The 21,408-nt window shown below is 52.9% G+C and overlaps 1 protein-coding gene across 7 annotated transcripts in view; it reads left to right on the forward strand.

Moving 5' to 3' along the window:
• Nucleotides 1–21,408, forward strand: part of RNF220 (ring finger protein 220) — a 234,542-nt gene that overhangs the window by 196,071 nt on the left and 17,063 nt on the right. For 2 of the 7 annotated variants that reach the window (XM_058680192.1, XM_058680198.1), the window contains exons 2-5: nt 385–517; nt 10,308–10,353; nt 13,540–13,641; nt 18,102–18,144. In XM_058680192.1, coding sequence (XP_058536175.1) covers nt 385–517; nt 10,308–10,353; nt 13,540–13,641; nt 18,102–18,144 — 324 coding nt within the window. Of the gene's footprint in view, nt 1–384; nt 518–10,307; nt 10,354–13,539; nt 13,642–17,718; nt 17,973–18,101; nt 18,145–18,537; nt 18,659–19,607; nt 19,739–21,408 lie in introns of those variants that run through there. The other 5 variants (XM_036494314.2, XM_058680207.1, XM_058680215.1 and 2 more) reach the window with 4 other exon arrangements.

The following is a 21,408-nucleotide window of genomic DNA, read 5'->3' on the forward strand; positions in this document are numbered from 1 at the left end:
GTCCCTCTCTTCTCCAGATCTGGGGGATGTGAAAGCAGTGAAGAAAGGAGAGAAACAGAAGGGCCCTGGAGACATTGGGTGATGGTGTGAGTGAGCATGTGTGAATGGAGCAACCCAGGTCTGATCAAAGTGAACACTCGTGGTGTTCAAGCAGGTCTCCAAGAGGGGCAACTGGCTGAGATGGCACCCTTTGTGGTCACAGCCTGCAGCTCTAAAGAGGAAGGATGCTGGAGGGTTCAGAGACCCTCAGGTTCCCCCCCACCCCCGCCTGTCATTCAGGAAGCCCCAGAGGGCAGCAGCAGACCAGAGTTGGAGGACTAAGCCATGAATCTTTCCACATGGATGAACCTACCTCACATATTGTGTGTTCTTGTCCCTCACCAGGTAAGAAGAAGGCAGCAGCATTGTTTGACAGCCAGGCCCCCATTTGCCCCATCTGCCAAGTCCTGCTGAGGCCCAGCGAGCTGCAGGAGCACATGGAGCAGGAGCTTGAACAACTGGCCCAACTGCCTGCCAGGTAAGTCTGCCAGAGGAGTCCCCCTGCCGCCACACCCCCAGGTCAGTGGGTCCCAGGAACAGCACCTGCACTGTCCCCCATCGCCATCCTGGATCTTTAGGGAGTAGACAACACCCTGCCACTATTCCTGCTGCTCTGTCTCCAATCCCTGCATCCTCCAGATCAACAGTGTTGCCTTTCTCTTCTTGCTTCATTTTTTGGAGATTGGAGGAGAGTTGATTCCAGGCTCCCAGCCTCAAAAGAGCCACAGAGGAGCTGGGCAGGGGATCAGCTACTGCACAGGTCTGGCACTGCCATGTTAGGGCAGGACAAAAGGAACTGGGACTGGGTCTGGCAGCCCCACCAGGAAGGAGTATGGTGTGGACCTGCCACCCCCCCAGGTGAGTGAGCACCACCTCTTCTGTGACCATAGCCTGGAAAGGTGGCATTTAGGAATGTGCTTGCTGTGTTCCTGCTCTACTTACCCAGGACCCCTCCCCTCTTACTACCAGAAAAGACTAGGCCAGGCACAGACTCCTCCTGGGCTTTGGGAAGGAACCAGGCAATAGAGGGGAGCACAGGAAGGGGTGACAAACGACTATATCAACCATGGCTTTCTGAAGTTACCATTCCCTCACACTTGTGGGCCCCTGGAGGACCAGGGGTTCAGACCAGGCATAGAGGGGATGGTTTGTGTTCACTCCAGGATGTCTGGAGCTTCAGCAGGGAAGACTCTGTGACAGGGGTTGGAATCATCTGGGAGCTCCTTCACTCATGTGCCTAGTGGTTGTTGCTGTCAGCTGGAACCAGTGCACTTGCACACAACTCCATGTAGCTTGATTTGCCTCAGCTTAGCAACTCTGTGGTAGCTGGACATCCTCCATGGCAGCTTAGGGCTCCCAAGGCAGGTGTTCCAGCCCATGAGGTGCAAGCTGCATCACCCTGGGTGACCTAGCCTTGGAAGTCACTTAACATCATGCCTACTGCAAGCTGATGGCCAAGGCAGTATTGACCCACCTGATTGAAGAGGAGGGGACAGATGTGCCCCCACCCCTCAGATGGAAAGAGTGGCAAGGTTATCTCATAGGAGGACAGTGTAAAGGGCTGACATTTGATCTAGCAGTAAAGATGCCTGCATCTGGCTCCACTCTTGAGTCCAGCTTCCTGCTACTGCAGATGCTGGGAGGTAGCAGTGATGGCTCGATTGTTGGGTTCCTGTCACCCATATGAGAAACCTGGACTGTGGGCACTGAGACAGTGAGCCAGAGGATTGAATCTCTACCTCTCTGCCTCAAATAATTTAAACACTAAAACCAAGTGGGATCGGCTGGCTAATCAGTTACCAAGTTAATAGGAAAAAGAAGAAGAGGAGGAGCATGCAAGATGGGAATGGGAGGTCAGGCTGCAGCCATCTTTGAGAAATCTGATGTGCACAATGGAAGCGAGCTGCCCTGGGACTCCCAATGTCCCCTCGCCTGGCCCCTTTTCAGCCCAGGATTGCACACTTGACCAATGCCCCTCCACCCCACCTGCCATCTTCCATGCCCCACACAGCATGCTGCAGATACAGAATTACCACTGCCCTGGAAAGCTCATGGGGTATACAAGAAGGCGACACGAGCCCTGAGGGATAGAGAATGTCATTGGGATGGCCACGGGGGTGGAGCTGGAGTGTCCAGGAGCCCCCAAATCCCTGCATGAAGCAGAAGAGGCTTCCTGAGGGAGTCAGGGCCTGAACTGAATTTGGAGAAGTATTAGTCGTCTATCACTGTGTTACAGATTACCTCAAACCTAGTGGCTTACAACAACAAACATTTGTTATCTTGGCTTCTGTGGGTCATCAGTTCAGGAGCAGAGTAGCTGGGGGGTGTGGGCTGTGGCTGCTGGCTGTCTCTCATGAGACACAGTCATTAGAAGGCCTGCCTAGGCTGTGAAGCCTGCCCCCAAGATGGCTTAAACGCATGGCCACTGGCAGAGGCTCCATGTCTCAATGTATGCTTCTCTCTGTGGGGCTGTTGAGTTTCCCTACAGCAATGCAGTGGCTTCAAGAGCATGTCTCAGTGTCTCTAAGAGAAAGATGGGAGTCTTTTATGAGTTAGCCTGGGAAGTCACACACCATCACCACCATATTCTATTCTATTCTATTCTATTCTATTCTATTCTATTCTATTCTATTCTATTCTTTTTTTTAAAAAAAAAAAAGATTTGTTTATTTTTATTGCAAAGTCAGATATACAGAGAGGAGGAGAGACAGAGAGGAAGATCTTCTGTCCGATGATTCACTCCCCAAATGAGTGCACCAGCCGGTGCTGTGCCGATCTGGAGCCAGGAGCCAGGAACTTCCTCTGAGTCTACCACACGAGTCTACTACACGAGTCTACCACACAGGTGCAGGATCCCAAAGCTTTGGGACATCCTCGACTGCTTTCCCAGGATACAAGCAGGGAGCTGGATGGGAAGTGGAGCTGCCTGGACTAGAACCGGCACCCATATGGGATCCCGGGGCGTTCAAGGCGAGGACTTTAGCAGCTAGGCCATGCCACCAGGCTTCTATTCCATTCTATTCTATTCTATTCCATTCTATTCCATTCTATTCTATTATTTTGTATTCTACCTACTTGAACAAGTCCCCATGCCCAGCCCATACTCCAGAGAGAAGAATTCCTTCTCTAAATTCTAGCTCTGGAGGAAGGAACAGCAGAGATCCTCTAGGTGTACTTTAAAACCACCCCCAAAGATTGCACAATGACCATGGCAGTCCTGTTGAACACTCAGTACGTTAGGTAATCTTCACAACAACCCTCCAAAGCAGGTTCTGCAGTCATGTATCACCAAAGCTGCAGATTGCTAGGTGATTTTTGTCACTGTGTGACTGTCACTGAGTAAATGTACTTCCACAAGCTACCACATGGTTGTGATATCACTAATAGGACCAGTTACACCTGGACCAAAACAGTATCATGTGGCACTGGATGTCATTATCACTCCCATTTCACAGTTGAAGAAACTGAGGTCCAGGAGAGTTAAGGGATTTCTCTGAGGCTGGCATGGTTCCTAAGTAGGAAAGATGAGACTCAAGCCCAAGCAAAGGGACCCCCAATCCCAGCACTCACACAGCAGGAGATGAACCTACCAGGGACCCTGGTTGTGAAAGAAGCATCCTCCTGCAGGATGGCCACACCTTGGCTGTCCAGAAGGAGTTTTGTGTAATTTGTGCCTAACAAAGGATTCCCCAACAGCATGGGAAAATAGAGGCAGAGATGGAGGGACCTGTGGAACCTCTTAGAAGCAGGTGCCCCAAGCACTTGGAGAATATGGTCTACCTCTGCTGTCTGGGCAGTGACGCCAATTCCTGCACAGCCTGGAGCATCCACTCTTGCCTTGTTCCAACCTCCCTCATGACCCTGCAAAAGCCCCTCACTGTTCCAACCTCCCTCATGACCCTGCAAAAGTCCCTCACTCGCCACAGCCTTCCGGTGTGCAGCGCCCATGCCCACAGTCCCAGCCCAAACCCCACACCTGTTCCACGTCCCTCTGGGTTGCGACCAGGGTCCCTACTAAGTACTTCAGCGACTTCACCTGCGGCCCCGCCCAACGCCCTCTCCACCGGAGGCCCCTGCACCGGCGCACACCCTGCGCCCCCGACACGCCCCTTCCCCCAACACATCCCACCCCTCGCCGCTGTCTGACAGCCCGGGCCGCGGGATCTGCACAGCAAGTGAAATTCCCGTTGGATCGATAAAGCCGAAGCGCTGGCAGCGACGGGTCGATGGTTTTATCTGTCTCAGCCCCGCCGCGCCCGGCGCACTGACAGTCGGACCAGCCGGCAAAGGCGTTCAAGGGCAGCCGCGCCCGCCGTCCCCTCCCCCGCCCTTCCCCCCTCCCCGCGTCCGGCCGCTACGCGCACCGGACTGCAGGCTGGACCGTCTCACCAGCCGCCCTCGTGATTTATCTGGATTTTTAATTGGAAAAAATTTGTGAATTAATTGATTTCAGGAACTTGCCAATTAACATTGTAATTGGGTGCGTGATAAATTCCCAAGGAGCGTGTCAGCTCCCTCGGGCTGACGGTGGCAGAGGGGAGGGCCCCAGCCTTGGCTGTCCTTGCCCCGCCCCTGCCCATGATCTGGGTGGGAGTTAGGGGAGGCTGGGCCAAAAGAAGACACCCTCTCCCCTTCCTGGTCTTCCTTTGGGGCCAGCCATTTCCCGGGAGGGAAGGTTGAGGCCAAACACAGACACTCTCATGCCTGGCACTTTGCCCTCCTTTTCTCTCCAGGGATTCCCTTCCCTTCGTATCTACCTGTGCTCTCCTGCCCTCCTAGTCCCTCGCAGCCACAGGGCTGCATCCTGAGGAATCCTTTAGGGTATTCCAGCAGTGTAAAACATGTCCCTTTGGGACAACTGAGCACCCATAGAAGCTGGAAACTTCCAGCTGCCTGGCTGAGGTGTCTGGTTTGCACAGACGGAGGTACCTGTGTAACTGAAGGTACTTCAAAAAAGGCCACTGAGGCAAAAATAGTTCAACTCCATGCCTAGGCAGGATCTTCAAGATCATGGAAAACATGCACTATGAAAACGCTATGCATAGATTTCAGATTTTCCCCCCAAAATTAACTTTTTTTTAAGATTTAGAATTTTTTTTTCATTCATTTGGAAGACAGAGGTACATGTAGAATCTTCCATGCATTGGTTCATTCCCCAAATGGCCAAAATAGCCATGACTGTGCTGAGCAGAAGTCAGGACCCAGAAGCCTCCTCTGGATCGCCTGTGTGGGTGCAGGGGTCCAAGCACTTAGGCCATCTTTCACTACTTTCACAGATCAGAAGTGGAGCAGCCAAGACTTGAGCCAGTGCCCATATGTGATGTTGGTGTCGCAAGTGGCAGCCTTACCCACTATAGCACAACACTAGCCCCCAGAGTTACAGAGAGCAAGAGGGAAAAAGAGGAAAATCTTCCGTTCACTGGTTCACAACCCCAAATGGCTGCAACATGCAGGGCTGGGTCAGGCCAAAGAAAGGAGCCATGAGCCTCTTCCAGGTCTCCCATGTGGATGCAGGGCCTCAGGCCTCGGGTCATCCTCTGTTGCCTTCCCAGGCCCTAAGCAGAGAGCTGGATCAGAAGTGGAGTAGTCAGGATTAGAATCGGTGCGGGTGTTGCTTCACTGCAATGCCAACCCCCATCAAAATTAACTTTTAACTCCATTTCCTAAGAACGTTATGAAGTTCCTCCATATACATGACACACAGGCATCCACACACACCTCTTCCAACAACACCTGCAGTTGTGTTCTCACACCCTGAAAGAACCATGTGCACAGGGTCAAGGTGCACAGGTAGTAGAGCTCCATGGACCCAGGACTGAGATTTTTCCAAAGCATTTTTGTATTTGAGACTATGCCCACCTCACACCCTCAGCCCATGCCCTTTCTCATCCTCAATCCCTGCTAGGATCCCCAAGACCCATTAGATCGAGGGCAAAGAGCAAAAGGCCTTCCCTGCTGCAGGGGAGCGGAGTTCTAGATGTTGGAGGGCAAGGGGAATGTGCACAAGGATGAGTTTGGTCAGAGGGAGGGGAAGTGCAGGAGAATGGTTGTAGGGGCCAGTATTAACTGTAGGTCAAAGGTCAAAGCAGAAAGGTCAAAGAGGAGGTTGGGAAGGGTCTGGGCTACGGATGAGAGAGTGAGAAAGCAGACAAAGACTCCACGAGAGCTGAATAGCAACAGGATTGAGCTGGAGAAAGCACACCCCCCCCCACCTTATTTTTTTTTTTTAAGGAAAAAATGTATATTTTTATTTGAAAGGTAGAGAGAGTCTTCTGTCTACTGGTTTACTCCCCCAAATGCCCACAAGAACCAGGTCTGTTCCAGGTCAAGTTGAGAGGAAGCTAGAACTCCGTCCAGGTCTTTTCCCTCTTGGATGGCAAGGGCTCAAATACTTGAACTGTCACCCGCTGCTCCCCCACCCCAGGATGCACATTAGCAAGAAGCTACAGAGGAAACAGAGCAGCTAGAACTTGAACCAAGTGGTCCTGCTATGAAAGACAGCATCCTAAGCGAGCAGCTTAGCGTGCTGCTCTATGCTGCCCACCCTGGAGTTAGCATCCATCCCTGGATGGTTGGGAGGGTGGTGGAGAGAGAAAAACACGTGAGCAAGAGAAGGAGATGACAGACAGGTGCCGGGCTCAGGTGTCTCCTGGCTGGTGATGTAATAGGCACAGGATGTGAGCTGTGCCAGGAGACAAGGCAGGGGCATAGGTGAGAGCTGAAGGCAGAAGGGTGGCTGTGGCCCTTGGGCAGGGGGCCTCCACCCAGAGAGAGCCCTGGTCGTGGATATGTGTCACCAAGCTGACGGTGGGCCTCAGCTGGGCAGTCTCCCTGAGAAAGCGCAGAGCCACGGGGAGAAGCCCGGAGGCCAGCAGTGCTTTTCTTGAGGGCTGAAAGAAGCCAGAAGCAGGCTGGGTGGCTCTGCAGGGGAGGCAGGGTGTGAGGATGGCAGTGCTCCCACCCCCCACTTAAGCCTTATTTAAGGCCGGCCTCGGTGTTTGGTTGGGTAATGAACTAGATAAACAATTCCCCAAATAGATTAAAACGAAGTGTAACTTACAAAGGCGGCTAGTGATGATGGTTTATTCCGGGGCAGTGCACCATTTCTTTATTTCCAAGGATAATTCAGTGTAAATCACCTTAATTAAAAGTGTCAGCCCAGCCCATGAATATTGTACTTAGGAATGCGTTTCCTGGGTCCCAGTTATAATTTAAAACCCATGGATCACTAGGCAGCGAGTGACTGAGTAAGGGAGGAAATCGTTGGGGGTGGGCTAAGGAAAAGGGGGACGGACCAAGACAGAGTTGATGGGCTAGGCAGGCAATGGGCGAGCTCTCAACCCCTCTCCACCCAGTCCCCCTGTTCCCTGGGGCCCAGATGCTCCACCCCTACCCTCCACCCCCTACCCAGGGCTGGGCCCTCCCCAGCTCCTCAAACTTGGAGGGAATGTGGTTACTAGAGGGAAGAGAAGGGTTCAGAGGTGCTGCCAGTTTCTTGTGAGAGGCAGGAAAGAGTTCTGCTGGGAAGAGATCCAGGACACTGTGCTGGCACAGTGTGAGGCTGGCCATCTGGACTTTGAACAGCCCCATTTCTGCCTACAGTGGAGTTAACTAAAACCCAGAGTCAGGCAAACCCTCCCCAAAGACACACAGCAAATAGAGAAGAAAAGGAACGAGGATTTTTAGCATCAGGGAGTACCCTCAAGGAGCTGAAGTGGCAGTTACAAGAGGGCATTGTAGATTTGGTCAGACAAGAACTCTGACTCCTCAGTGGCCCGTGAGACACAGAGGTGTCACTCAGCCTGTTCATCTGCTCTGTGGAGTTTGGGGAAAGAGTGGGTACACTGGATCGGCTTCTTCCTGCCTTTTCTGGTATGCCCTGGCCCCATCCCACTACAGGCAGGTAGTGGTGACGTCAGAGCCCCAAGGAGCAAAGTCACAAGCTCACAAAGTAGCTGTGCCTCCCAGGCCCTCCTCGCATTCTTAGGGGCGAGATCCAAGCCAGCCAGGCACCATTACAGACTCGCTGCAATTGCATGCAGCTGTCCTTGCTGGTCTGAGATGTCCCCACTGTGCGTCACACTCAGACCTGAGCCTCAGGTTGCTGCCGGGCCTGGTGGCTACCAGACTGCAAATGATACTTTGCATGTCCACATACTTGGTGCATGTGTGGCTGGATGGATGTCAGTACGCAGTAGTGAGTGTCTGTGTGTGAGCGGCACTTCGCCCAGTTCATACAGCTGTTGTGGATTTGTCTTTATGGACGTGTCTCTGGGAACGTGACGCCTGTGGCCCTGCGTATCTGTATGTGGGTCTCAGTTGCCGGGTGAGATGGCCTGTGTCTGGCAAAATCGTTGAGTGTGTGGCTACATGTCTATCTGCTTTATGCCAGAGTTTGTCAGCCTTGGCACTGCTGACTTTCTAGGTGCCACCTGGTGCTCTGTAAGGTGTTCAACATCCTCCACCCTGTCACTAGATGCCAGTAGCAAACCCCCTCCCCTGCAATCAAAAACATCTAGATCTTGCCGAGTGTCCCTGGGCAGGCAAGCATCCTCCATATCTCCTACCAGGACCCTGTTGAGAATCACTGCTTTTTTTTTTAAAGTTACTTCTATATTCATTTATTTGAATGACAGAGAAAAGATAGACAGGCAGAGATCTTTCATGGTTACTCTCCCAAATGCCTGCAACAACCGGGCTGGGTGAGATAAGAGCTAGAAATCCAGAGATCACCTTGAGTCTCCCATGTAGGGAGATGTCTGCGCCATCACCTGATTCATGGAAAGCTGGAAATCAGAAGCAGAGCCAGGGGCCAGTGCAATGGTTCACTGGCTAATCCTCCCCTTGCAAGTGTCGGGATCCCATACGGGTACCAGTTCGTGTCTTGGCTGTACTACCTCCCATCCAAGTCCCTGTTTGTGGTCTGGGAAGGCAGTGGAGGATAGCCCTTGGTACCCTGCACTCGCATGGGAGACCCAAAAGAAACTCCTCGCTCCTGGTTTTGGATCAGCTCAGCTCTGGCTGTTGCATCCATTTGAGGAATCAGTGACTAGATCTTTTCTCTCTGTAGATCTCCCTTTCCAATAAAAATAAATACAAATTTAAAAAAGAAGCAGAGCCAGGACTCAAACCCAAACACTCCAATTTGGATGTGGGTATCTTAACTATTGCCACCAAATACCTACCCCAAAAGGTCACAACCTTATGCTTTTGCTGCATCTTGAACTTGTCTATGTGTGACTCTGTGGGTGCCTGAGCACAGCAGATGTTTCCAATATACACACCTGGTAAGTCTGTATGTGCCCTGTGTATTCTTCCCTAATAATGAACTAGATGAACAACTTGCCAGGCAGAATTTGTGTCTCTTTTGTGCTTTCTGGATATATCTGTGGGTATACTCTGTGTGTGTATGTGTGGTCTGCCTCTGCACATATCAGCCAGTACTCATGTACATGGATTTGTGCATGTGTACGCCCACACGAGTGTGTGAACACAGATGTGATAAGCATAGTGGGGGTGGTGAGCAGGGAGGGACAGGAACAGGGATATTAATGTTTCTGAAGTGGCTCTGATTTGATATGTCTTGTTCCATTGTCAGCATCTGTTTAGCAGGGATTTGTAATACTTTGTGGCTCCGGATCACTCATGCTTAGCTCAGGATGTGGCCGTGCATACCAATTTTGTTATTAAACACAGTCCATGCCTCCCCCACAGCCCATCCATCACCTCCCGCCCTGTCCCCCGCCTGCTCTGAGCCACCCACCATATTTCAGGGCCTAGCTCCTGCTGCCTGCCGCACCCGATGCCGGAGGGCCTGGGGCTGACAAATTGAATCAGGGGGAGATCATTCCTGGCCTAACACAGTTTGCAGCATGTTGGAGGGAGAATTGACAAGAGCATGTCAGCCCCATCACCCCCATCCCACAGGAGTGCAAAGCAGGCAGGGGGTAGGGGATGGCAAGAAGGGGGCTTTGGAGGCAGGCAGAGCCCTCAGGGCTGAGGCCAGAAGTCAGGTAAAAAGCCCTTTCCCCCAGATCCACTGGGAAATCTGCTATGTTCAGTGCCAATGTCCCCTTCCCCATGGTGAATCTGGCCCTTGTTGGCTCCGATAGAGGCTGAACTAGGCTGGACCACTGGCTTAAATGGACTTGGCGAGCTGGGTGGGGCAAGGCTGTGCCTTTCTCTTTCTGGGGTCTTCCTATTACTTTTCCCTGGGATTCCCCGGGCAGCAGGTGGAATGTCACCCTGTTCTTTTCTTTTTTTGGCAGCAAGAATTCCCTTCTGAAGGATGCCATGGCTTCAGGCACTCCCAAGGTAGGTGGTTAATTACATCTATTACATCTTTTCCTCTTGCCCATCCTAACCAAGGTCCACCCAGAAATGGTCCTTCAGAATGGGGTGGGGGGCGGGGAGGGAAGCTTCTTCCTGGATCCCCAACTGCCTCAGGATTTGAGTTTCAGTCTGAGGCCAGGGCTGCTGATATGTGAGTGTGAGCATATATGTAGCCTGTGAGTGAGGGGGAACCCAGCTGACATTTAGGGAGGAGAGGGCTCAGAACCCAGAATGACCTGGGGGCTGCGGATCACTCAGACATTATGGCTGGGGAGGCTCTCCATTGTAAGCAGAACTACAGCAGATGAAAAAAGAGAGAGAGAGAAAATGAGGTCAAGTCAGACCATGAGTGGGCTGGAGTGGGAGGTAGGGACACTCTGAGGGCAGCAAGGAGCCAGAAAGAATACTGGGATCATGGTGGGAGACAGGCTGCCCCTCTGAGCAGGGACTAGGGCAGACACACTTGACTGTCTCAGAAGGAGAAATGCAAGGGCCTGACTTAAGGGAGGGGCCTGGGAAGCATAAGGACATCACCACCCTCTGCGCAGGTGGCCTCAGGGAACTGGTACTGCTCTCCCCAAAGAGAGGATGTTAAAGGGATGGAGAGAAGGGGCCAAGCATCTTCTCCAGCCCTCAGTGTGTGTTTACACCCTGTTCTCATGTGTATTCACTGAAAGGCAGGAAGTCCCAGCCTGTGCTACAGGGAGCACAGAAGCTTTGGGTACAGATAAGAGGCTGTGAGGAAGAGTGTGCAGAGATTACAGCAAAAGCCAAAAGCAAGAAAGAAGAATCTGGAGCTAGATAAGGTCCTGGGGGCAGGCAAGACTTCAAGGGAGGAAAAGTGAGCTCGTGTTATCTGTCTGGAGGGAAAGGCTGGTAAAGGGGTCCCTTGTATTTAGAAGCCTTAAAGTCACTAGTGACCTGGGAGAGAACAGTTGTAGGAAAAGGAGCCAGAGGGACAAGTGTCACGCCCTCCCCCAGATTAGCCCCACTCTCCTGCTGCAGGATTCTAGAAAGGGTGGGAGTAAACTGTACACCTTCAGGAAACTGCACAATGGCAGTGAACTGGGAATAGAGGACTTAGATCAGCCTTGGATGGATGTGGGCCTTGGCCAAGGAGGCAAAGCCCTTCGAGCTCTGAAGAGAGAAGGTTGGAGGTACCAGGCAGCTGTGCACTCCTAAAGGTAGAGGGACAGGGCTACAGCACATGATGGTGAGGATATGGCAGGCTAGGGACAGACTTCCAGGTTGGTCAGCACAAGCAGTGACATCTAACAGCTGAGTCTGGCTGGAGGGGCTGCGAACTTAGATACCAATGAGGCCTGCATCCTTAGGGCAAACCCCTGTAGTCGTAATCCACATGCACACCTAGCCACCCCCACATACACAAACATAATCAGCTGAGAATGCACACATGGAGTCTTACACTGGCACCTTCCTGCAACCACAGGCCCAGGCATGTTGCTTATAAGTCATAGAGACAGGGTGCATCTGCCCAGTCTCTAACAGCTAGGCAGTTGGGGGTCTCTCCTCTGCTTTGACCTGAGCTTGGGGTCACGCGTGGCAGAGGCAGGAAGAAGGCTGAGGCTGAGAGGATGCAGAAGTGGAAGGAGGGAGGAGTGGGGAGGAGGAGGGGGCGAGGGGGCCTGAGACAAGATTGATGGCCTCGTTGCCATTAAGAAAAAAATTAGCCGGTGGCGGCTATCATATTAAAGGGTGAAGAAGCCGTGAATTATTTTCTTAAAGATCTTATCGCTTACAATGATAATTTTACCTTCCAAAAGGCCACTTTTAATGAGGCGAAGAGCCAGGCAAAAAGTCATGATTTAATGCCGGGATTTTTTTTTTCAAAACACATTTTACTGCTTTTTGGGCCGTGTTTAAAAAGCGCTGGTGACCTTTTTTTATTCTGCTTGCCCCAGGTGTAATGCTGAGGCCTCTCAGAACTTCTAACCTAGAGAGGAGGAGAGAAAAGAACAGGCGACATGGGCAGCAGCTTGCTTGTGGTGGAGGGGGCCCGCGCTGTCCCCTGGCCTCAGCATCTCCTCGGATTTGATGTTTATATGTCCTTCCTTTCTCAGACAGGGGCAGGGAGGGAGATCCACCCACCTAGGCCTCCTGTTGGGATTGGCAGGTGAATTTGGAGCTCTGAGTTGCAGATCCACTCCAAGCCTTCTGCAGCCTGCTCTGTCCTCCAGCTCCTGGGCTGTGGACTCCTGGGTACTCCTGCCTACCCAGCAGCTGCCCGTGGCCCCCCATCCCCTTCCTTCCCAGAGCCCTTGCCCGAGGATGTGTGGCATGGCCACTGCATGCAGGTCACATCCTAAGGTGCAGTCAGAGATGAAGGGTAAATGGCTGCTCCATCTTTCCCAAATTGCTTTCTTTGGGCTGTCACCGGTGATTTGGCCTGGGTTTCTGGGCCAGGGAGGACTCCTGGGGAATTGTGTGTTTCCGGTCCAAAGCTGTGCAGGCGGAGAAGGGGGTGGGGTAGGGAATGCTCTCATGTCTGCAGCCACCCCCTGCGCCTCATCGAATCCCACTTTCCCACTCTGCAGCTGAACAGGCCTGGCAAGGGCTGGTTCTTGGACTGCATGTGCCATGTGGTATTTGGAATTGTGGTGTTCGCACACAATTTGAAGCAGACAGTTTATTAATCTAAACTGCAGGTGTATGTAGAAGAGGCTGTGCAGGATTGACATAGGGGGATTAGTTTTGCTGGGGTTTTGGCTCGGGTCATTGCCGCAGCACGGGGATAAATGGACCCAGCGTGCATCCCTAGCTGCGTGTGGGAAACTCATACATACTATTTATTTACTGTCTCCACCGCAGGGCTGCTGTCAGCTGTATTAGGGGCAGGCAGGGTGGCGGATATGTGCTTTTACCCCCCAGCCCTTCCTGGGGCTCCTGGAGCCTCAGCTGTCTTGGGGAGAATAAAGTATGGAAAGCCTCAGCCCACCTAGATAGAGATTAGCCTCAGCAGGGGCAGGAGGTTTGCACCCTCTGCAGGAGGAAGCATCTTCCAGCCTAAACTCACGCCATCCTCACCCCCACCCACCTGCCCAGGGCTTTGACAACCTCCAGCATGACCTCTCTCTCCCTCTGCTCTCCCATTCTCTGCCCTAATCCTCGAAGCTCTGACTGAGCCATATGCCCTGTCTCTCCTTCCAGTCCCTCCTGCTGTCTGCCTCCATCAAGCGGGAAGGAGAGTCTCCCACGGCCTCACCACACTCCTCCGCCACTGACGACCTACACCACTCGGACAGATACCAGGTGAGGAAGGCAGAAGAGGGTTGCAAAAAGTTGTCCCCTTCCTTGGGGACAGGGGGCTGAGAGCTGCAAGGTCAGGCCTCGGGTAAATCCCTCCCCTCACGGGGAGCCCGAAACAGAACCTAAAAGTGGTTTTCGGTGAACTCAGAAGGTATGGATGGCAAGGAATCGGCCTTAAGCAGATGGACAAGGTCCCCAGGGTTCTGAGCTCCAGCTCTGAGGCATACTATCCAGTGGGGACCATCTCAGGGGGCTCGGTTCCCCTGAGGGTCACAAAGACATAGCCTGGGACCACTAAAGATGTCATTCTTCAAAAACAAGACCGCCTGAACAGATAACTCTTCCATCCTGCCACGCTCCACTATCAGGCTTTGAAAGAGGACCAGGTAGGCCTTTGTCTCCAGCAAACAGCAGGGGAACAACTCCAGAGTCCCAGGAGGCCAGCACAGCCGAGGGCCTCAGGGTGGCATCCCAGTAGAGACACAAAGGCGGATGCACTTGCGCCAGGAGCTATTGTCTGAGGCAGGGCATGACTCTGCCTCTAGGAACCCCAGTCAAAAGGAAGGAAACAGGGTCCTGCCCCAGGAAACATTCATTTCACAGGCACCAGGACTTTTCCAGGACATCCCCCCTCCTTCCCCCCCCCAACCCCCCCCCCCCCCCCCCGCTTAAAGAGAGGAAAGTAGACTTGGTTGACTGATATGGACAAACACAGCTGCAAAAGTTTTCCAACTACCAAAAGGCATTCTGATGCCAGAGGGCAGAGCCCAGCAGGTGCAATGCCATGTGGGGACAGGACACCTCCTCCCAAGGATGCTTCTTTGAGGGACTCAACCTGTAGAGTCCAAAGTGACAGCCCTTGGCAGCTATTCCCTGTTCCCACGGATGCTGAGCCTACCACCCTCCTGCCATCAAAGGCCTGTCCTCAGCTTCACTCAGGATCAGCCTCACCATCTGCTGCCGAAACAGGCAAAGAATCACCAATGGGGAAAAATGGTCACAAGTCCCTGACCCCTACTACTACCTTCCACCCCCAATGTTATGTTTTCTCTTCAAAAAATAGGAGGACCATACAGACTATACACTATGGCCATATATGCCCTCCTTTCCCTGCCCCCTCCATATTCTCATGCAGCATTTTACATCCAGCTAACTTCAGGGGTCAGAAATTCTAGAACCCATCCAGATATCTCTCAGAGGTCTTAGTGGCCTAGGGTAAGGTCCACGACCTTGTTGTAGACTCTAAGTACATGAATTCAAGGACAAGTCAAATTCAGTTATTTCCTACAAGTTCAAACTTCTTAGCAGGGAATCAAGGCCTTTATGATTTAGACATGGGCCTCTGGGAAGCCTCCATGGCTAACCCAGCCCTCCACAAATCCCTGGAGTTAACCTCAATAAGTTAATGCTAACCATTTCTCTCTTGCCCCCATGTAATTACACATGCTCTTCCTTTGAATAGGACTATTTAATCTCACCCATCAAAGTTCTAACATCCTGCCCAAATACCTTCTCCTCTAGGAAGCCTTTCTGGATTAGTTTCCTCTTCTCTGGACTTGTGTATGCCCCTGTTGTGACTGTCCCTGTCAAAGGACATTGTGATCACCTGGTCAGATGTGGTGTGGTTGTCAAGTGATGTACAGCTAAGAATCCCTACACTTGCAGCCTCCATACAATGTACTGCTTTGGGTGATTCTGTGTGTCACCTGGGCATTCCCCAACTCAGCGCACACTCAGCAGCAGGGCCTGGCTGAGCTAGAAATTCCAAAATGACCTCACCTCGTGTCCAGGAGGTTGGGGGCTTTTTTCTGTCAGGGGCCATTTGGATATTCGTGGGCCATACTAAAAGATTTTGGGATTTCAAGTCCCACCTAGGGTTGCCTTCATAGGGCCAGATCATGTGATTCTGTGTGCCTTATATGGGCCAAATGTCGCCCACTCCAGTTCTAGAAGGTACAAATCAGCTTTTTGGCACAGTGACACACCAACACAGTGAAGGCCAAGACTGTAAGGCCTCCTGAGGCCAAGTACCAGAAACTCACACATAGCTTCCAGCATTTTCTATCGGGCAAAGCAGGTCGCAAAGCTAGCCTGTAACAAGGAATGAGGAAGTGCAGTTGAAGATAGAAGCTGCAAATAGTGGTCATATTTAATCTCTCGCCATGAATCTGATTCCTCCAGGCAACTTGGAGTTCCTCCAAGGCAAGGACCTTGCCTTATCCTTCCTGTACACTAACATTCATGGAGGATATACAGCATAGTGCTGTGTATCCTTGCCTCCGAGGGGTTAATTTGCCAGGAGGGAATGATGACTCCGTATCTGAAGTGCTAGGACAGAGGTGTAAGTCTGTTTCTAAGATAACACAGTGGAAGGAGAAGAAATCAGAGCAAGTGTCGCAGATGAGGCAGTGACCGAACAAATTTCCAAAGACGAGTCAGGCCTCATGAGGTGAACAAGGAAGCGAGGGTATTCCAGATAAAGGCAACACTTTGTGCCAAGGTAAAACAGAGAGTGCTGTCTTGGGGGATGTGTGAGCACTTCAGCTTTAGTGGAAAGCAGAACTGAAAGGTGAGTTGGTGGGAGATGCAGTCGGAATACAGCTTGGCAATGAGCTGGCTCACTTACAGTTGCATTTGAAAAATTACTGAATTCAGCCTTGAAAGTCAGGGTGGGGGTTGCTTCTGGTATGGATTCCCATGTACTTAGTTCCTGTTGAGTATTCTACCCCCCTTAACCTTTATCTCACTCTTACCCTCATAGCAACTTGTACAAGCTAGGTGTCAGTGCTCCCGATTTATTAAGGACATAGGCTTGGCGGGGCTTTTCTAAGAATACATCAATTATGAGAATCAGAATTTGAACTTGAGTCTGACTGGCACTGAATCCTAGATTGTTTCTCCAGCCTTCAACAGCCTTCAGGGTTTCCCTCCGCTTCCCACTCATATAACCCTTCCTGCCAGACCTTGGGTTGGGTAGAGAGGTGCTCTATCATGGAGGAGGGCCAGGCATATTCATAAAGCAATCAAAATGGTCATGCTTAGAGGGGAGCAAGGGACCTGGGGCAAGAGGGTAGAGGGAAGAAGGCCCCTTGGAGTCCTGAAGGACAGCAATTATCCCAATAGAACACATGGTGGAGGGGCAAGGAAAAGATCTGGCCCAGAGACCACAGCTCAGGCACTGAGAGCTCCAGGTGGTTATCAGGAGGGCCAAGCGAGACAGTGGGAGGAGTCGGAGTCTCCAGAAGCCCACGGAGAGGCCAGGCCTATATAAGTCAGGTTGCAGATCTAGGTGAAGACCCCAGAAAGATTAGAGGGAGTGAAACAGGGTTGATTTGGAAGAATCCCAGTGTAGGAGCTGGGATGAGATGGAAGACAGTTGCCCAGCTAGAGAGCTGCTGAGGTTAGGAACTGGAGCGGTGACAGCTAAGGAAGGTGTGGCTACTCTCCCACTAGATGAAGGCGCGTCTTGCCTACATCTAGTGCTCTGGGCAAGCCATCAAGGCACAGGGACCCAAGACCTCCTACAGCAAGTTATAGGCCTGGAAGGATGAGCAGGAGAGAGGTGGAAGTGACAAAACGTGAGGGATCTTCGGAGGTGCACTCCCAGAATCCAGAGGACGAAAGTGGGTGCACCTGAGCTGTGATCTGAGCGCCCAGGAGGGAAGCACCTGGTGTGGGGGGAACACCTGTGGGTGACCAGCTGAAACGCTGGGGAATCCCGACAGGTCCAAGATAGGCTAGGAGCTGGGAGTTCACGATGACCCAAGACCCCGACAACTCCTACCCAAGAAAGAGCGCGTTTCTGCACCGCTACCCCGGGACGTCCCCGAGCCAGGCGGGAGGCCAGAGCCGGGCAGAGCTCTGGGGCGGAAGTAGCCCCGGAGTGGGAGGGGACGTGGGGCGGGGTGCAGGTTGCCGGCGGCCGCCAGCCAGCAGCCGGTAGGGTTTGGGACAGGGGGAGGGGCCCCGGGGTGGCCCTAGCCGGTAGCTGCTCGAGTACCAATGACGGTTTCCTGGCCGCCCCCACCCCGGACACACACACCGTGAACTTTCACCCCCCGCGCGCTACGGCGGCTGGTCACGTGACTAGGGCCAACATGGCCGCCGCCGCTGCTGGGAGCTGAGGTGCCGCCGCCGCCGGGCAGCCGGGGGGAATCCGCCCGCATCGCCGCCCTCACCGGCCGGGCGGCTGCGGGGCCCGGAGCGCCGAGGGGCCGGAGCCGGAGCGGCACCGCGCCGTGGCCACGGGGTCCCGTTAGAACAGCCTTCGGCGGCTATGCCGAGGGCCCGGAGCGGCCGGCGGAGCAGGGGGGCCGGCGGGAGGGAGGAAGTAGGTTTGTTTACGGGCCGTTTGGGGCGGGGCAGAGCTGGGCCGGGGTACGATGAGGGGGCAGGGGCCAGGGTCCTTGGGCCGCGACTGACGCTCTGTTCTCTTTTTGCATCTGCCCGGGATCTTTTCCCAGACCTTCCTGCGAGTGCGAGCCAACCGGCAGACCCGACTGAATGGTGAGTCCCGCCGGCCCCTCCCTCCGCCCCACCCCCGGCCTCCTCCCTCCCTCACCGCCTGCCAGCTCCTGGCTCTCCTGGGCCTCTTCGCCATCGGGGCCCCTTGGCTTCGCAGTCACAGCGCCTGAGCATGTGCACACACCCAGTCTGTCGCCCTCAGTTTCCCCGTCTGCCTAGTGGAGGTTATGGTTCCCAGGTCTTGCTCAGGCCTCTCCGAAGGCCCCCCGAAGAACCCTGGCGGGGGGTGCAATAAGTGACAGTGAATGAGGAACAAACTACACAGTTTCACTCGGGAGCGCAGCTTTGAATTTGCAAACTGCTGGGACCTCACTATACCAGCCGGCGGGGCGCTGAGAATGTTTTTCTTCCAGTTTTTAATCAGTGTGCCCAGGAGTGTGAATACAGCCTTTCTGCTGAGACTTGACAATGCATTGAGATCTGGAGTTCCCACGGCAACAGGAACTAACTCATCCCGGGGCTCTTTGAGTTATCAGTCGGCCCACATTTCACAAAGGTGATCAGCATGGGCCCCGACAGCTCTTAGAGGCCCTCTCTGAAAGCAGGCGGTATATGCACTACCTGATGGCCCCCCTTTGGATTCAAACCTCCGGAGCATTCCTGTCTGCTGAACACAATGGAATGAGCCCCGCTTTTTTTTGTGCTGGCTGGGGTGTGGTCTGTGTGGGGGCTGGCTGTAAGGGGGGCATAGGGTCTCAAGGCCAGCTGGTGAGTGAGTAGGGCCAGGGACATTCAAGATCCCCAGCTATTATCCCTTGGTTTCTGCTACTAGGCTGAGCCCCTGTCTGGAAAAGGGAGAACATTCATTATAGCCTGGCCCCATGTTAAGCACCATTCTCCCAACACCTGAGAGGTTAGTATTATACGCATTGTGTAACTGAGAACACAGATGTGAGAGTGATTTGTTTAAGATCACACAGCTGGGCCGGGACTGAGCCACGATTGAACTGAAGTTTGTTTACTGGCAAAGCCCTGCGTTGCCATCCATGCTGCGCCGACTCCTTGGCAACCGCTTTGAGCCTTCCTACTCAGAGGCAGTGCCTGGGCCAAGCACAAACGTTCCCCAACCACACGTGAGCGAGCTTGGTTCAGGCCTCGGAGGATAAATGGTGAGGGATAGCCCAAACCTGCCCAGCTCACCTGGGAGTTTGCACATGACCACCAGTCTGGTAGGGTGCTTTGCTGCAACCGTACGGGATCTGGGTGTTCAAAGAGCCCATCCAGTACCATGCCCTCCTTGGCAGTTCGCAGAGATCCGTGTGTTTCTTCAGTCATTGGACAGCATCGGTCACTTTACCCAGGGAGGCACTCCTCGGGAACTCCAGGCATGGTAGGTGAGGCACCTTTGTGTCAGCACACTGCCCCGTTCTGGGCTTCTAGAACCCATAGGATTCCTTTGCTTCACACTTTTCTCATGTCTCGCCCCCCCCCCCTTTCCATCCCAGCCCAGGTTCTAGAGTGTCAAGCCTATCCTTGAGCTAGAGATCCCAAGAACTGGGCAAAGTGAAGTGATCTGGATGTTTGTCCACAAACTCACGTGGGGCACCAGAAGGTGTGAAAACACAGATGGTAGGAGGTGGGCCAGGCTGCAGACTGAGGTTGTGGGAACTCCACATGCAGTTCTGGTGGAATGGGGACTCCCCTCTAGTTTGAATTTTTCTGGGGCTATTCTTTTCTTTTTCCCCCTCCAATGGTAGGTTTGAAAGGCAGAGTTATAGCTTCCAGTTAATTGTTAGTTCACTCCCCAAAAGGCTTAAATGGCCACAGCTGGGCCAATTCAAAGCTTCTTGTAGATCCCCCACCTGGGTGGAGGGGCCTAAGCACTTGGGCCATCCTCCGCTGCTTTCTCAGCGATATTAGCAGAAACTGGATTGCAAATGCAGCAGTTAGAATCAAACTGGTCCCCATATGGGATGCCAGCACTGCAGGCTGCAGCCCGACGAAGCTACTGTTGGAATAGCTACCAGCCTAACGTCTTCAAAAGGCAGGAGGGCTCTGGCACACTCTCTTTTTTTTTTTTTTTTTAAGATTTATTATTTTTATTGGAAAGTCAGGTATACAGAGAGGAAGAGAGAGAGACAGATCTTCCGTCCGATGATTCACTCCCCAAGTGAGCACAATGGCCAGAGCTGACACACTCAGGATAGGGGCTTCCTCCGGGTCTCCCACGCGGGTGCAAGTTCCCAAGTCTTTGGGCCGTCCTCAACTGCTTTCCCAGGCCACAGGCAGGGAGCTGGATGGGAAGTGGGGCCACTGGGATATGATCCCACTGTGTGCAAGGCAATGACTATGCCACTAGGCTACCTCAGTCACACTTTTTTTTTCCTTTAAGATTTATGATAATTGAAAAGTCAGATATATAGAGAGGAGAGACAGGAAGATCTTCTGTCCAATGATTCACTCCCCGAAGCAGCCGCCACAGCCAAAGCTGAGCTGATCCAAAGGCTGGAGCCAGGAGCTTCTTCCAGTCTCCCAAATGGGTGCAGGGTCCCAATGCCTTGGGCCATCCTCTACTGCTTTTCCAGGCCACAAGCAGGGAGCAGGATGGGAAGCAGGGCCACTGGGACACGAACCAGTGCCAATATGGGATCCCGGCGTGTGCAAAGCAAGGACTTTAGCTGCTTGACTACCACCCTGGGCCCACTTTTTTTAAAGGAATTTTTTTTTTTTTTTAGTTTATTTATTTTTATTGGGAAGTCAGATAAGAGAGGAAGATCTTCCCTCTGATGGTTCACTTCCCAAGCAGCTGCAATGGCTGGAGTGGCTGGAGCTGAGCCAATGCCGTCCCAGAAGCCTGTTCCAGGTCTCCTACATGTGTGCAAGGTCCCAAGGTTTTGTGCTGTCATGACTGCTTTCCCAGGCCACAAGGAGGGAGTGGGATGGGAAGTGGGACTGCCAGGATTAGAACCGGCACCCATATGGGATTCCAGCACATTGAAGGCAAGGACTTTAGCTACTAGGCTATCATGCCAGACCCAGGCTTATTTTTTTTTTTTAAAGATTTATTCATTTTATTACAGCCAGATATACACAGAGGAGAAGACAGAGAGGAAGATCTTCCGTCCAATGATTCACTTCCCAAGTGAGCCGCAACGGGCCAATGCGCGCTGATCCGAAGCCGGGAACCTGGAACCTCTTCCGGGTCTCCCACGCGGGTGCAGTGTCCCAATGCATTGGGCCATCCTCAACTGCTTTCCCAGGCCACAAGCAGGGAGCTGGATGGGAAGTGGAGCTGCCGGGATTAGA

The sequence above is a fragment of the Ochotona princeps genome, chromosome 2 (assembly GCF_030435755.1).
Source record: "Ochotona princeps isolate mOchPri1 chromosome 2, mOchPri1.hap1, whole genome shotgun sequence".
Lineage (NCBI taxonomy): Eukaryota > Metazoa > Chordata > Mammalia > Lagomorpha > Ochotonidae > Ochotona > Ochotona princeps.